At 37.4% G+C, this 15,312-nt stretch overlaps 2 protein-coding genes across 2 annotated transcripts in view; one reads left to right on the forward strand and one right to left on the reverse strand.

Moving 5' to 3' along the window:
• Positions 1 to 2,206, reverse strand: part of LOC124267593 (trans-1,2-dihydrobenzene-1,2-diol dehydrogenase-like) — a 35,692-nt gene extending 33,486 nt beyond the window's left edge. Inside the window, exon 1 of the mRNA XM_046702552.1 lies at positions 2,188 to 2,206. The gene's annotated coding sequence lies outside the window, so the exon portion shown is untranslated. The remainder of the gene's footprint in view (positions 1 to 2,187) is intronic.
• LOC124267595 (peroxisomal membrane protein 4-like) overlaps positions 1 to 15,312 on the forward strand; it is a 31,497-nt gene that overhangs the window by 2,262 nt on the left and 13,923 nt on the right. Inside the window, exons 2-3 of the mRNA XM_046702553.1 lie at positions 385 to 447; positions 912 to 1,110. Coding sequence (XP_046558509.1) covers positions 385 to 447; positions 912 to 1,110 — 262 coding nt within the window. The remainder of the gene's footprint in view (positions 1 to 384; positions 448 to 911; positions 1,111 to 15,312) is intronic.

A 15,312-nucleotide genomic window follows, 5' to 3' on the forward strand; every position in this document is an offset into this window, starting at 1 on the left:
TTTTTATCTTATGTTGCACCCGGTGCAAGTAGGTGAACATCTCTGAAATCGAGCCCTGGTATGTCATTGTGCCCTGGTAATGTGGCACATTGCTCGTGATATTAGTCACTAGATTGTCTGGCCCCAACCTGATTATTTGCAGACCATTTAATACTGCTGGCATTTTGATAAATGCTGTGCAGAACAATAGATAAACAAAACAAACAGAACATAAAAACAGATCAGATTCACTCAATCAGCATACATAATATGGCTCATTTATAATTTTAACTGACAATTATCCAACAAAACTGCTTTCAAATCAAACTAAAAACCACAGTAGTGAACAAAAAACAGTTCTATGCAGATTTAGCACATGTATCTCATACTTCTTTATATTTTCAGATATGGCGCCAAAGTCAGATTTCCACATGCCCTTGTCATGACATTTCTTTTCAAGGGAGGAAGGTAAGATTTGAATTAAGATTAGTGAGTGAGTATGGTGTTATGTCACTTTTAGCAATATTCCAGCCATTTCACGGTGGGGACACCAGAAATGGGCTTCACGCATTGTATCCATGTGGGGAATCGAACCTGGGTCTTTATCAAGATGAGTGTATGCTTTAACCACTAGGCTACACCGGCGCCAATTAAGATTGAATATTTTATGTCTTTGCCCAACATATTACTATATTTGAACATATGATCTTGTTAAAGGTATGGCTTGTGGTTAATTGTTAATAAGCCATCAATTCTACTGGAATTTAGAATTTACACTTTAGAACACATTTAATCAGGGATTTATGTAGGCTAGCTCAGAGGCTGACTTGCCCATAAATATATTGGTAGCCAAACAATGAGTATTGGTTGGGCAGATATTGCCAAATATTGCTATTTTGTAACTAATTTCGAGCCCTTCCTCATGTTGACAGACTGCATGATCAGTTCCGGTCCATACTAGAGGCAACGTTCACACATTCGAGGAACCTGGGCCTGTTTGTGTTGGGTTACAAGACACTGACCACTGGCATGAAGTGGGTGGAGACACAGAAATCACAGCACCACTCCTTCATATCGGCCTTTATCATTGGATACCTGGTGTTTGGCAGATATAACAAAGTCAACGAACAAGTAAGATGATGATACGATTGTATAATCCCCTATCATATATATATATAGTTAATGCTGAAACCTGGGCAATCAGTCAGTCAGTCTGGTGTTTGGCAGATACAACAAAGTCAACGAACAAGTAAGATGATGATACGATTGTATAATGCCCTACCATATATATAGTTAATGCTGAAACCTGGGCAATCAGTCAGTCAGTCTGGTGTTTGGCAGATACAACAAAGTCAACGAACAAGTAAGATGATGATACAATTGTATAATGCCCTACCATATATATATGGTCATACTGAAACCTCGACAATCAGTCAGTCAGTCTGGTGTTTGGCAGATACAACAAAGTCAACGAACAAGTAAGATGATGATATGATTGCATAATCCCCTACCATATATAGTTAATGCTGAAACCTGGGCAATCAGTCAGTCAGTCTGATGTTTGGTAGATACAACAAAGTCAACGAACAAGTAAGACGATGATACGATTGTATAATGCCCTACCATATATATATGGACATGCCGAAACCTGGGCAATCAGTCAGTCAGTCAGTCTGGTGTTTGGCAGATACAACAAAGTCAACGAACAAGTAAGATGATGATACGATTGTATAATCCCCTACCATATATATGGTTAATGCTGAAACCTGGACAATCAGTCAGTCAGTCTGATGTTTGGTAGATACAACCAAGGCAGCGAACAAGTAAGACGATGATAAGATTGTATAATGCCCTACCATATATATATGGACATGCTGAAACCTGGGCAATCAGTCAGTCAGTCTGGTGTTTGGCAGATACAACAAAGTCAACGAACAAGTAAGATGATGATACAATTGCATAATCCCCTACCATATATATATGGTCATACTGAAACCTCAACAATCAGTCAGTCTGGTGTTTTGCAGATACAACAAAGTCAACCATCAAGTAAGGTGATGATATGATTGTATAATCTGAAACCTGGCCAGTCAGTCAGTCAGTCCATCAGTCCGTCGATGTTATAGTCGATTATATCCGACTGATATTTCTGCCATTTCTACCTTCATATTACTATATTGCAAACTACTAAGTGTATGTCATACTCACCCTTAACTTCAGGCAGTGTCTTTGTGCTGTTGTCCTTTCTTTCCAAATGGTGTAGAATGCGAAACTATGGTGACAAAGAGCATGCGGTCTGCTGTTTATAACCTATTCACTCATCAAACATTCATTGATCTTGAAACATGAGAAAACAATAGTTCTCTATTAACATGTTAATGGCAACAGTTTGGAATGTTCCAGAATAATTGTCACATTCATGCATATTTATACTCCCACTTACAAAGTAATGGGGTATATGTAGCGTTCATTCTGTCCTTCCGTCCTCCTGTCCCAAACATTGTCCGGAGCATATCTCTTGATGTTCACATGTTAGGTTCACCAAACATCACACATATACTAAGCATTACCCATAGATGAGCCTTTTGCTATTTTGAAGTTCATCAGAATTATAGTTTTTGCTGTTTCTATGGAAACACAACTTAATGCAAAATGTGTTTGATGGTTATCTTGTCCGGAGCATATCACCGAAACTATACTTGCTAGGTTCACCAAATTTAACACACAAATTCATCATGACTAACAGATGTGCCTTTTGCTATTATAAATTTTATCAGAATGCTATTTTTTACTGTTTCTATGGAAACACAACTTAGCGCAAAACATGTTTGATGGTTATCTTGTCCAGAGCATATCACCAAAACTATACATGCTAGGTTCACCAAACTCTATACACAAGTTAATCATGATCCACAGATGTGCCTTTTGCTATTTTAAAGTTTATCAGAATTTCATTTCCATGTCCCAAAGTGGGGAGCAGGGATATGTGAGCTGTGCTTACTAGTACACTTGTTTGTTATGAATATGATGAAGATAGGAGTTGTATTGATCTTTTACCCTTTAACAGACTGCCCATCTGCTCTGTATAGTGGCGGGGCGGTGGGGTAGCCTAGTGGGTAAAGCATCCGCTCGTCACGCTGAATACCCTGGTTCGATTCCCCACATGGGTACAATGTGTGAAGCCCATTTCTGGTGTCCCCTGCCATGATGTTGCTGGAATATTGCTAGAAGCAGCGTAAAACCATACTCACTAGCTCTGTAGCTCATAGTGTCATTCACTGGGTTGTCTGTGTTGATTTACTGAATGTCATCACACTACTGAAACAATGCATATTTGTGTTAAAAAACAAACCAAGCCAGACCTGGTTTCGATGGTCACATGAACGACCACATTTGATCCAGTAGGGACTCACACACTAGGATAGTCTGCCATACAGACCCTGAAAAAAATATACCCAATGCAGCCCAAGTCTAGAATGTGTGTCTAGATTACTGCAGTTTCTGAAAATGAAGAAAGTCTCTGGACTCCTTTTAATTGTATTTATAATTTTGATTTAAAAGCTTTTATTTTCTGCAAAATATGTTCATTTCAGCGACTAGCTGTTAGTCTGAAAATGAAGAAAGTCTCTGGGCTCCTTTTTATTGTATTTATAGTTTTAATTTATAAACTTTTATTTTCTGTAAAATATGTTCATTTCAGCGACTAGCTGTTAGTCTAACACAAGGACTGCAATGAATCCAATGAGGTGATTGCAATCATCATCACGAATACAGGGTCACAACTATGAATATATTTCACGAATACAGTAACACTTCAAAACTCGATGTTTTATTCATTATATTCAGTCAAATATTAACATAATCAATAATTTGATGTGTTTTGATCATGCTGACAGTGTTAAGTTGTCATGCAAATGACCAGTGATCACATTACCGTGAAATGAAATATATCAGTGTTTACTATAGTCCGTTTGGCTCAAAAGTGGACCGATGAATTGCAATCTAACTCGAAAAACTAATAAACATAAAATACTCAATGAAACGCTGATCATAATCTAAACATCATACCCAATCTGTGAGGTTTTTGCAGAATTTTTGTCCTACAAATAATAAAGTTGTTTAACAAACTATCATTACAATATTGACACAGTTCACTGTTTGTTACGAGGGAGGAGTGCAGAGAAAGGGACAGCCAGGTGTTCGAGAAGCACGTTCACAGACAAAGTTATTTATTCATTAACCTGTGCTGTGCCGTCTCCATCCGTTCTCGAACACCTGGCTGTCCTGGCTGTCCGTTCCATAAAGTGCATCAATCACTTAACTACAATATTGTATTCGGGAATAATTATTTGTATTCGTTACCCAAAATTCATGATATGTATCATATTCGCCACACAGTGTATTCGTTGCAGCCCTAGTGATAACATACACTTTTTTTAAGACGTCACTTCGCCATTGTTGTCTGCCCCCTCGTTATGAAATGTTCCCTTGGTAACCAATGTCACAATGCATGTCAGTCACCATGGCCTTGTACAGTCTTCTGCAGTAAACCGTTTCTTGGTTTGCAGTTGCGTTGCTCAGCTAACATCACTGGTGGAAACATTACGTTTGTGTTTTTTGAGTAATAAATGTCTTAGTTCGACTCACAGTTTAAACAGTGGCACGGTGATGTTCGCAATGTCAGCTTCATCTAGATGTACTGATCTAAACCTACGTTGGTAGTAGAAATGAGGCGTTCATATTTCCCCATATGGTTTAAGTTAATCACCGATGTAGCTAAAATCATTGTGAGAAGATCTTTAATCTGCAAGCGTCCTCGTACTTTAACTCAGTGGAAACCTGATAAGTAAAATTTCGAGGGACTCGCCAAAATTTTTTACTTATCAGGTATTTTACTTATCCAAACTTATAAAAACCTGCAAATGACAACCATATGCATGCATATGTATGCATATCTAACAATGAACAACTTATCAGGGCTGGCCTCCAGTTGTCAGTGTATTGTCAACTGCTTGACGCCAGCGAGCTGTAAGTAGGATGTTTGTTTGACTGGAGACTGACACGTGCCCCTCATGTCGGATTATGTGGTGATCGCTAATTTAGTTATCCAGTCTCTTTTGTTAAGTAATTTACTTCCATGGACCGTGAGAAGACGTTTAGTTAAACGTTATTGTTTACTTATCCGAGTTTAGTTAACCGGACTCTAATAGTGATAATTAATGAATAAAGTTGCCGGGACCAAAGAAAAGTGTTTACTTATCAGGTCTGTTTAGTTAAAGGTCACATGCAACCAAAAAATCAAACATAATTAAAACACAATTATCACTTCTTCATGACATATAATATGCATTGCTGATTATGAAAAAACAAATAAACAAAATTATAAGCGTATAATGGCAAATCAAAAGTGCAATATTTTGTACTTGGGTTTACCTCCCTCGAAACGAAGCAGCCGGGATACCGAACCCAGTCAGAGCGGTTGGGTGTGCACTCAAGTGTAACGGCTGGTTCATTAGCAGATGCCGCCTTCACGGCTCGTGTGTGTATATATAGAAAGTTGGGTTTTGTAAATACATGCTCATTTTTTGTGTATAACATTTTGCAATCAACAGACATCATAACATGTCATGTGTTCAAGTATCACACCTGCCTGTCTGTGTAATTACATAATGTGACAGAGACCGAACTCGGGCCATAAATCAATGCGTTTTGTTTATGGTGTATAGCCTGATTGGTGTTAAGTTCAAATTGCATGTGGTCAGTGATAGCAGTTGTGTATTGAATATTGTCATTAGCAGACAGGCAGGCAGACACACAGGTGTCAATAAAACAAGACATTGAGTTTAGTCTGTGACAGCGACATATCTATATCACAGTTAGAAATTCTGTCAACGCTAAATAAGTGACTCGGTAAGAAGAACGTGGTGAAATAGACAAATGAAATTATATAAACAGTTTATTTACTGTCATAACATACAAAAGCTTGCGCCTGTGAGATATCAACAAACATTAGAAAAATAGCTCACACCAAAGCCTTCACCGAGTATTCACCAGACAGCCCGCTTCCCAAGTTGCGCGAACCTATTTCACTGCGCAGGTGCTATGAGCGCAGCCCAGCTGTTGAAACCCGTATTCCCCAGAAAAGTCGGGGGAAAATTAGTGAAACGTTTGAACTCCGATTTCGCGCGGTTTTTTTTCATCGCGTTATTTTTCAACTTTATAAGTTGAATTTGCATTTTTGACGCTTTGTTTCGGTAAGTCCATACTGAAAGGTATCAGAATCTGCAAAGTTGTGTTTTACGTTGCATGTGACCTTTAAGCGGTCTTTACTTAGGCGGTTTCCACTGTATAATAGTTCAGGGCGAAAGTGTACTTTATTACACGGGGTAGAGCTAACTGTATTTCTTAAATATAACCGTGGCCTACTACATGATGATGGTTCGATTCCATGTAAACTGGACAAACACAGTGAAGAAGAACCGGTGAACCTATGTATTTGACAGGATAATTCACAAAATAATCCTTGGCATTCTAGGTGGAAAGGTATAATCCAACTCAGTGGAAGGAAGGAACATACTTGTCCATTGTGGAGTTCTATTTGAGTTTAAAGGTGGATCAAAAGTACATTGTTAAGGATACCAGGACTGTAGAAAGCTTAAAAGAGAAAACAATTCAATCTGTGTATAAATGCTAACATAATTTATTGATCTGTAATTTTTGTCCAACCACTGGTAAGTAACTGCATGCTATATCATCAAAATATAAAATTATAAAAGTTCATGAAAAATTAAAATAGTTTGCTTAGACCATTTGATTAAATTCTCAAAGCAGCTTATTAGATGTGAAACAACACAATCCACCATGAACAAGACCATACTGAGTAGGGGAGACAACTCCTTCAGCCTTAACCCAATGAAGTGATGCGGGATGGTAGGGGGGTGACTTAGTCAATGCAACAAATATACCCAATGCAGCCGATGCAAGTCTAGAATGTGTGGCAAGTCTAGATTACCACAGTTTCACAAAGAAAGTCTCTGGGTTCCTTTTTATTGTATTGATAATTTTAATTTAAGAACGTTTATTTACTGTAAAATATGTTCATTTCAGAGACTAGCTGTTAGTCTAGGGGTGACCATCAGGAACGGTGGATCCTACAATAACAATAAATGTAGGGCTGGCTAAAATTATTGATAATTATTATTTGATTTTCTTACGAATATTTCACATTTTCAAATATTTTTTTCAAAATTTCCATGTCTGTATCTGTGGATCTGATTCATTGGTTCGACTACCAATAGGGTACATCTCTTCAAGTTAAAGAGAGAAATGAACACATATGTCCATATACATATTTGTTGGGGCAGTTTGGGACAATAAATCACCGTGAAGCAGAATGGTAGTTAAGAGAGGTGGAGTACTGGGTAGAGAGGCGGATTTGGAAAATAAAATAGTTATAAAAAGACTCTGAATCCATAATTTACAAGTCTGTCCTCAACCTGTGAAACAGGAAATAATTCAGTGAAGGTCAGTCAGGAACAACTGTAGAGTTATTGTTCTATATGGACACAGTGTTCACTAATGGTTAGTGGTGGTCCGATTAATTGAAATAATCGAAGATTGGTCGTAGTGACTAAACGACCAAGCAATCGATCATAATTTCTCATAATCGAACACAAACAATTCTGGAACACTTGTTTTCATTAACAATATTTTTCACATGGTTGGTTTTGTCTGTTACATTTCATAAGCACTACAAGCTCGTTTCAAGTCATGATTGAATTTATCTTAAAGATTCCAAGAAATTTATGTTCCTAACATACTAGTCATCCTTTAAAGATGTGAAATTTTGTCCAAAAACCCCCAGAAGAACTACATTTTTTTCCCTTATTTTAATGTGCATTAACAAATTTCATAAATGACGCTAACCAATTATTTTCGATGATTGATCGGTAGTAATGAACCAATCATCAATTATGAGATTTTAACCAATTCCCAACACTACTAATGGTGCTTCAAAGTAACAGGACATTGGGTCCTGTAAGTTTCAGATGTCTGTCTGACCCATTGAAAATTCAAAGGACCCATAGAATTAAATTAAACACACATTTCAGATTTAACATTTCTTATAATTGGCATTGAAATTATTAACAAACATAAGATTTATAAACAGGAAACATGTGTCACATGCCACATATAACAACTTCAGTCAAAGTCATTGTGAAACATACAGTCAGACACTGGGGCCGGTGGGTTGTAGACTTCTATCGGACCGTTGGCGAATCTGACGGAATTGTCAGAGTATCAGACGCTATTCGTGAACACTGTGAACAGGTGTATGATGCACTTTAGATGTTGTGAAAGTTTTGACAGCATAAAGAGTGTTAATTGGATACAAATCAGGTTTCTGTAAGATCAGTAACCAGTTCAAGATTTTCGAACAGTGATATTTCTTATTGTACAAATACTGCAATAGGTAAATATCTTTTGCTTTTGAGAATTGTGAACATATGCAGTCGGTTATGCCAAGCTCTTTAAAATCAGGTGTTAATGCTCTGTACCACTACCTAAAGATCTGAGTGCATCCTGTTACATGTTATGTCAGAATGACATTTAACAGAATTTGGCTGACCAATGAAAAGAATAACAGGACGTTAACATCAGCTGATCAAAAAGCAGGTTTCTCAAACTTTATGGCACTAGCTTAAAAAATAGTTTTGAACAAAATTCTCTTTTCATAATTTGAAAATTGAGAAAAAAAGAAAATTCTGAAATGTCTGATAGATGGCAGTACTTTGCGTGGGCGTTTTATATTTCAAATGTATATTTCACATGAGTGAGTAAAATAACAATCTGACATAGAATTGGCAATGTTTCAGCAATATCGGTACCAGTCTCCTCAAGCAAGTATTTTTTTATAAGATTGATAGAGTAAGAGATTATTACTTATATTTTTATAGAATTAATCCAACATAAGATGGGATTGATTTTAACTTTGAAAACATCAGTCACTGTAACACTGTAGACCCATGGGCAGTACATTGAGTATTTGATGAGAGGGTCCCTATACCGCTGCTGTTCACTATCACACTAACAGCGAATGAATCATGTTATAAATACATATTTCATTGGGAGCTATCTTGGCTGATTATCTCACCAAATACTCCAGGGAGGAAATGGGCAAAATGGATTTGGTGTGCGTGAAACGAGATTATTATAATCGATACATTATTACAGTGTCAAAATCAGTATGATTGACAGATGAAATTTGTTTTTTTCTTCTGATTTCTCTCTTGTTTTTTCCGCATTTTTCAAAAGTCGTTAATTAAGCGAAATTCTGGTTTTGTAGCTTTGACTTTTTTACCAGTTGGTTAAAGTGAAATTTGCGAATTATTTGTTTTGCAGTTTGAAAAGAAACTGCATGATTAATAGGGCCCCTTTCCAATACAATATCTTAGGTATTTTTAATCATGTTGCCTTCAGCAAGGTGAGCTAATCTGTCATACAGGTTTCATTAAAATAATTTCATATGTACATTTTCATTTGAGTTTTTGCAGCAAGACAGTCTTGAACTTTTTATTTCTGAAACAACATAGACAATCTCACCCAGGTGTAACATACACTGTAGAAGAATCTCACCCAGGTGTAACATACACTGTAGACAATCTCACTCCAGGTGTAACATACACTGTAGGGAATCTCACCCAGGTGTAACATACACTGTATCTCACCCAGTGTAACATACACTGTAGGGAATCTCACCCAGGTGTAACATACACTGTAGACAATCTCACCCAGGTGTAACATACACTGTAGAAAATCTCACCCAGTGTAACATACACTGTAGGGAATCTCACCCAGGTGTAACATACACTGTAGACAATCTCACCCAGGTGTAACATACACTGTAGACAATCTCACCCAGGTGTAACATACACTGTAGAGAATCTCACCCAGGTGTAACATACACTGTAGGAATCTCACCCAGGTGTAACATACACTGTAGACAATCTCACCCAGGTGTAACATACACTGTAGAAAATCTCACCCAGTGTAACATACACTGTAGGGAATCTCACCCAGTGTAACATACACTGTAGGGAATCTCACCCAGGTGTAACATACACTGTAGGGAATCTCACCCAGTGTAACATACACTGTAGGGAATCTCACCCAGTGTAACATACACTGTAGGAATCTCACCCAGTGTAACATACACTGTAGAAAATCTCACCCAGTGTAACATACACTGTAGGGAATCTCACCCAGGTGTAACATACACTGTAGACAATCTCACCCAGTGTAACATACACTGTAGGGAATCTCACCCAGGTGTAACATACACTGTAGAAAATCTCACCCAGTGTAACATACACTGTAGGGAATCTCACCCAAGTGTAACATACACTGTAGAAAGTCTTACCCAAGTGTAACATACGGAACACTGTAGAAATATCTCACCCTAGTGTTACATAAACTGTACAGAATCTTACCAAGTATGTAACATATGCTGGACAGAACCTCACCCAAGTTTAGCATATATACTAAAAACTGTAACATTTATACTTGTAAAAGCTATTTGAGTACTTCACTCTCAGGACATCTATTACCAGTCACATCAGAATGACTTTTTGGTAACTTTGAGCAACACGCGAAATGGTAACAAGAAGTCGTCATCAGCCAGTCAGAAATCAGTTTTCCTGAGGTTTAGGGAACTAGTTTCTAACTGGTGACTACCATTCCATGATTAACTTTGAAAAATATCCATTAAAAATATAAAATACGAAACCAGAAAAAATTGGCTAATAGATGGTTGGTTGGTTGTTTTTTTGTTTAACACCGCACTCAGCAATATTCCAGTTATATGGCAGCAGTCTGTAAATATTCGAGTCTGGACCAGACATCATGAGCATTGATCTAAGCAATTGGGAACCGATGACATGTGTCAACCAAGTCAGGGAGCCTGACCACCCAATCCCTTTAGTCGCCTCTTACGACAAGCTTGAGTTACTGAAGACAGATTCTAACCTGGATCTTCACGGGTTGGCTAATAGGCGGCTGTGATTGTATGTGGTAGTGTATTGAGTTTGCACCGGCTGTGGAAAGCCTCCTCCCTTCTTCATATTTATCACATTGAAGCTGGAGCAAGACAATGATTTCGACACAATCAGTCATACAACCTGTAACTGTCATTCAGAGGGACTCATGTCAACCACTTTTGAGGTTGCATGATTAAAAAACCACATTTGAATATCACTTTCCTTATCTGGTAAAGAATACTCTGATTTGTTAGATGAAAGGTTGTTATGTGACCTGTGATTTAATGTCTTAAGGGAGTGCTACCGGAGCCTAGTGGTTAATGCTCGTCACGCCAAAGACCCGGGTTCGATTCCCCACATGGTACAATATGTGAAGTCCATTTCTATTGTCCTCCGCCGTGATATTACTGGAATATTCTAAAAGTGGCGTAAAACTAAACTCACTCACTCACTTAATGTCTTAAGGTCTTTGGTAAACGATAACAAGAATTAAGATCTGATTTTAATGAGACTGCATACTCATGGTTGTTCATGATATCGATCACTGGATTGTCTGTTCCAGGCAGATATTGTATGGCCGGAATATTGCTCATTTTAGCATTAACCAACAAACATACAAACTTAGCCTTTGGAATACAAAGAAACTCTACTTGTGTGATCACTCAAGGGTGTGATCAAATGATAACTAAATTTTACATCCATTAAGTTCACCTGAGATCAAGTCATAGAATATTGCACTTAAATTAAAAAACTTTTTCAATGAGAACATCAAACATTTTCTCAATCAGAGCTCGGGATTATGAATTTTTCCTTTGAATTCTCTCTTCATTTGTAGAGGTCATTCCTCACTAATGTATTAATTCTGTCTGCATTGACCACTACGTACCCCACCCTCACTTGTAATTAAACACCCATGAATATTTGGGTTAGATTTGATCTTCAGCAACCCATGCTTGTCGTTAGTGTTGGGAATCAGAACCCAAATCCACTATCGATTTATCAGAGGACTTGTGGTGAATGATTATCGATTATAATCGAAGTACAGTCTAATCCCGATGAGTCGGAATCGCTGGGGACCAAGTAAAAGATTCGGCTTATCGATGTATTCGAGACATAGGTATGTATGTCTATGAGGGTAGAAAAAAAAGATGATTGAATATTGAACAATTCCTTTATTCAGCACATCATATCTAAATATAGCACAACAATACATTAGGTGACATAGATAATGGATAATAATGGATAATGGAAACAAACAGTATACAAATGAGAACACATTTCAATACTAGCACAATAAAACACAAATACATTTACCTCTTAAAATCCATGAACAAAATCTATCGGCAATCAATAGATATACGTACATGTACATGCCGCCATCTTGAATCTTATTAGCAACACCAATTAACTTCTCATTGACTGACTTCGGCTTATGTATACAAGATTACTATTGTTTGAATGTCATGGGACCAAATTTCCATTTCGAGTCATCGTGTGTATTTATGAGACGAATTCGTGTAACCGGAAATCAAATGATGACAACAATAGCAGGGAATGGTCGGGACCGACAGATACTTCGTGTTATGCATAATATTCAAGACACCGGCATTCGACTCATCGGGATTTGACTGTATTAAGTGATTACTCCAATTGATTATAATTGAAGTATATACATTTTTAATATAATCACCAATTTTAAGGAGTTTTCCCCAGTTTTTTTTCCAATTAATGTTTTTTATAACTAATACTGTCATACAGTAAAAGACACTGGAATTGTGATTAAACAATAAACGTGTTTAAATTTTACAATGCTTTCTGTCATCTTCTCATTACTTGATTATTCTATATAGAATACCGTTCAATGTTTCTTCACCAAACTTGGCACATAGATTGGTCTGGTGGTGTACTGGTGCCTTTTGGTAGTTTTGGATTTCTGAATAAAATATTTTTGGCATTTCCATGGCAACTAGTTTGACATAGACTGAAATTGGTGATAGTGCTCCTTTCTGGAGCAGAACTTTAAAAACCTTTCAATACTCTCCTTCCACTTTTCTATATACACACCTAAATATTTGACATAATCATAACTCGTAGACATAATCATGAAGAGTATTTTGCCATTGCTGGGAATATTGATGAATTTGTCTTCTTGTTATTTTTAATCCTTCTTTCGATCGATTTTCGATTATTTTCAATCATCAGAACACCACTACTTGTCGTACCATACGAGGCGACTAATGGGATCAGGTGGTCAGACTTGCTGACTTGGATAATGCATATCATTGTATCCCAATTGTGTAGATCGATGCACATGATGTCAATCACCTGGCTGTCCCAGACTGAAATATTTACAGATTAACATCGTGTAACTGAGTGTGGCATTAAACGAAAAGCAAAGAAGGGTCATCCATGAAGTCATCCTTGGCCCCAATCCACAAAAGGCTTATAACATGGAAGAGATAGCATTAAATCCCAGAGACTTACATTGTATCCCTATTGCGTAGATGAATGCTCATGATTTTGATCACTGGATTATCTGGTTCAGACTTTGTCATATAGCTGGAATAATGCTGAGTGTGGTGTTAAACAACAAACAAACAAACCTGTAATGAAATGGGTACCTGATAAGGTGAGATAGGTCATCTCTGTTTTGCTTTCTTGGACCTTGGCTGTGTCTTTGCCAGGAAGCTGTTGAATTAATCTGATTTCAAACTAAACCATGGACCTGGGTAATAACAATGTGACGCCATGAACTTTCACTTGCAATTGAAATCTAATCACCAACACATGAGAGTAATGAAAAGATTTTCATGAATGTTAAAGCATTGTAAATTTTAGAATATTTAGGTGAGCTACAGAGTTTTTGGTTTTAAAAATATGACTGTTATCCTCATCACTGTTAAAGCGTATATGTGTTATGAGTGAGTGAGTTGGGTTTTTATGTTCGACTTGTGGCTATATTCCAGCAACATCACATTAGTCCTCCCACATTGTACCCATGTTGGGAATCAAACCAAGGCCTTCAGCAACATGAGCAAATGCTCTAACCACAAGGCTACCCAACCACCCCATATGTGTTATCAATACTCACTGATCACTGTATTTCAAGTATTATAACATGTTTAAGCTTAAAATGATCCAATTGTTGAATTCAGTTCGATCCCCGACCGCGTCATACCAAAAAACGTTAAAATATGGTACTTGTTGGTCCCTGCCTGACGCTCGGCATTAATGGGTACAACAAGGACTGGTCGGCTCGGAGTCCGTATAATGTGTCTGAGTGGGGTAGTCATGCTTCACTGCGGCATGGTATCTCATTGGGCTAGCACTATAAAACCAGCTTCAGTCTGGGCTAGTACAAGCAGCCGCACATACACACGCATGCACGTCGTCATATGAGCAAAATATTCTCAAGCACTACGTTAAACCCAATTTCACCTCACCTCACCTGCTGAATTCATATTGCAGTGAATATGACTCTTGCAAATCAGAGAATTATCGTTATCTGTATTCAATCTTTGTAGGTCCTAAAAAGCTTATTTATCTAGGTTGGTTTTTTTATGTCTTACCATTTTTAGTAAATTCCTATCTTTGAAAATACATCAAACATTTATCTTACTCTGATTTTACCAAATTCCATATCCTATAATAATAAGTGACATATTCTAGCTAAAATCTTGTTCTGGAAAAATAAGTTTTCTGATGTTATAAGTTTATGAATCTAAAAAGTTCAAAGCATGGCCGTAAAATGATGTGCCTTGTCACATCCATCTAAATTCTAAATTTCTTGAGTAATGGTGGCGTGTATGTGAGATTTGCCTCATCACTCACAGAGAAATACCTCATTAACCTTCAACTTGTGCAATAGAAGCTGGAATTACAATTATGACATTCAACTCGGAGGAATTCATACTAATTAGATGAACAATGTGGTCTTCGGAATGCTGTGAGAACAAATCTTCAGCATGAAGAGCTTGTGAAATTGAATCGCAGGATTCCGACTGTAGAGTTACCGATTCCACGGGAATGTCTCCCACACTATCTATTACAACTGTAAAGTATAATTAGCTCTCCGGCTTGTGGGTAGATCAGCTCCTCACATTCTCTAAGTTAGAAAGACCAGCAGAGAAGTCTCCTAACAGCTGCAGCTTAAACCTCATGTTGTCTTCTCCGCTGGGAGATTCTACACTAATACTTTTTATGTAACTTTCTGACTATTTCTATACCATTGTTGCAGCGAAAAACATGGGGTGTAATTTGATGATGTCATTTCTGAATAGTTGTGTTATGTTTACGG

This window comes from Haliotis rubra, unplaced genomic scaffold (assembly GCF_003918875.1).
Source record: "Haliotis rubra isolate DU_JTF1 unplaced genomic scaffold, ASM391887v1 Scf1320, whole genome shotgun sequence".
NCBI classification, from domain to species: domain Eukaryota; kingdom Metazoa; phylum Mollusca; class Gastropoda; order Lepetellida; family Haliotidae; genus Haliotis; species Haliotis rubra.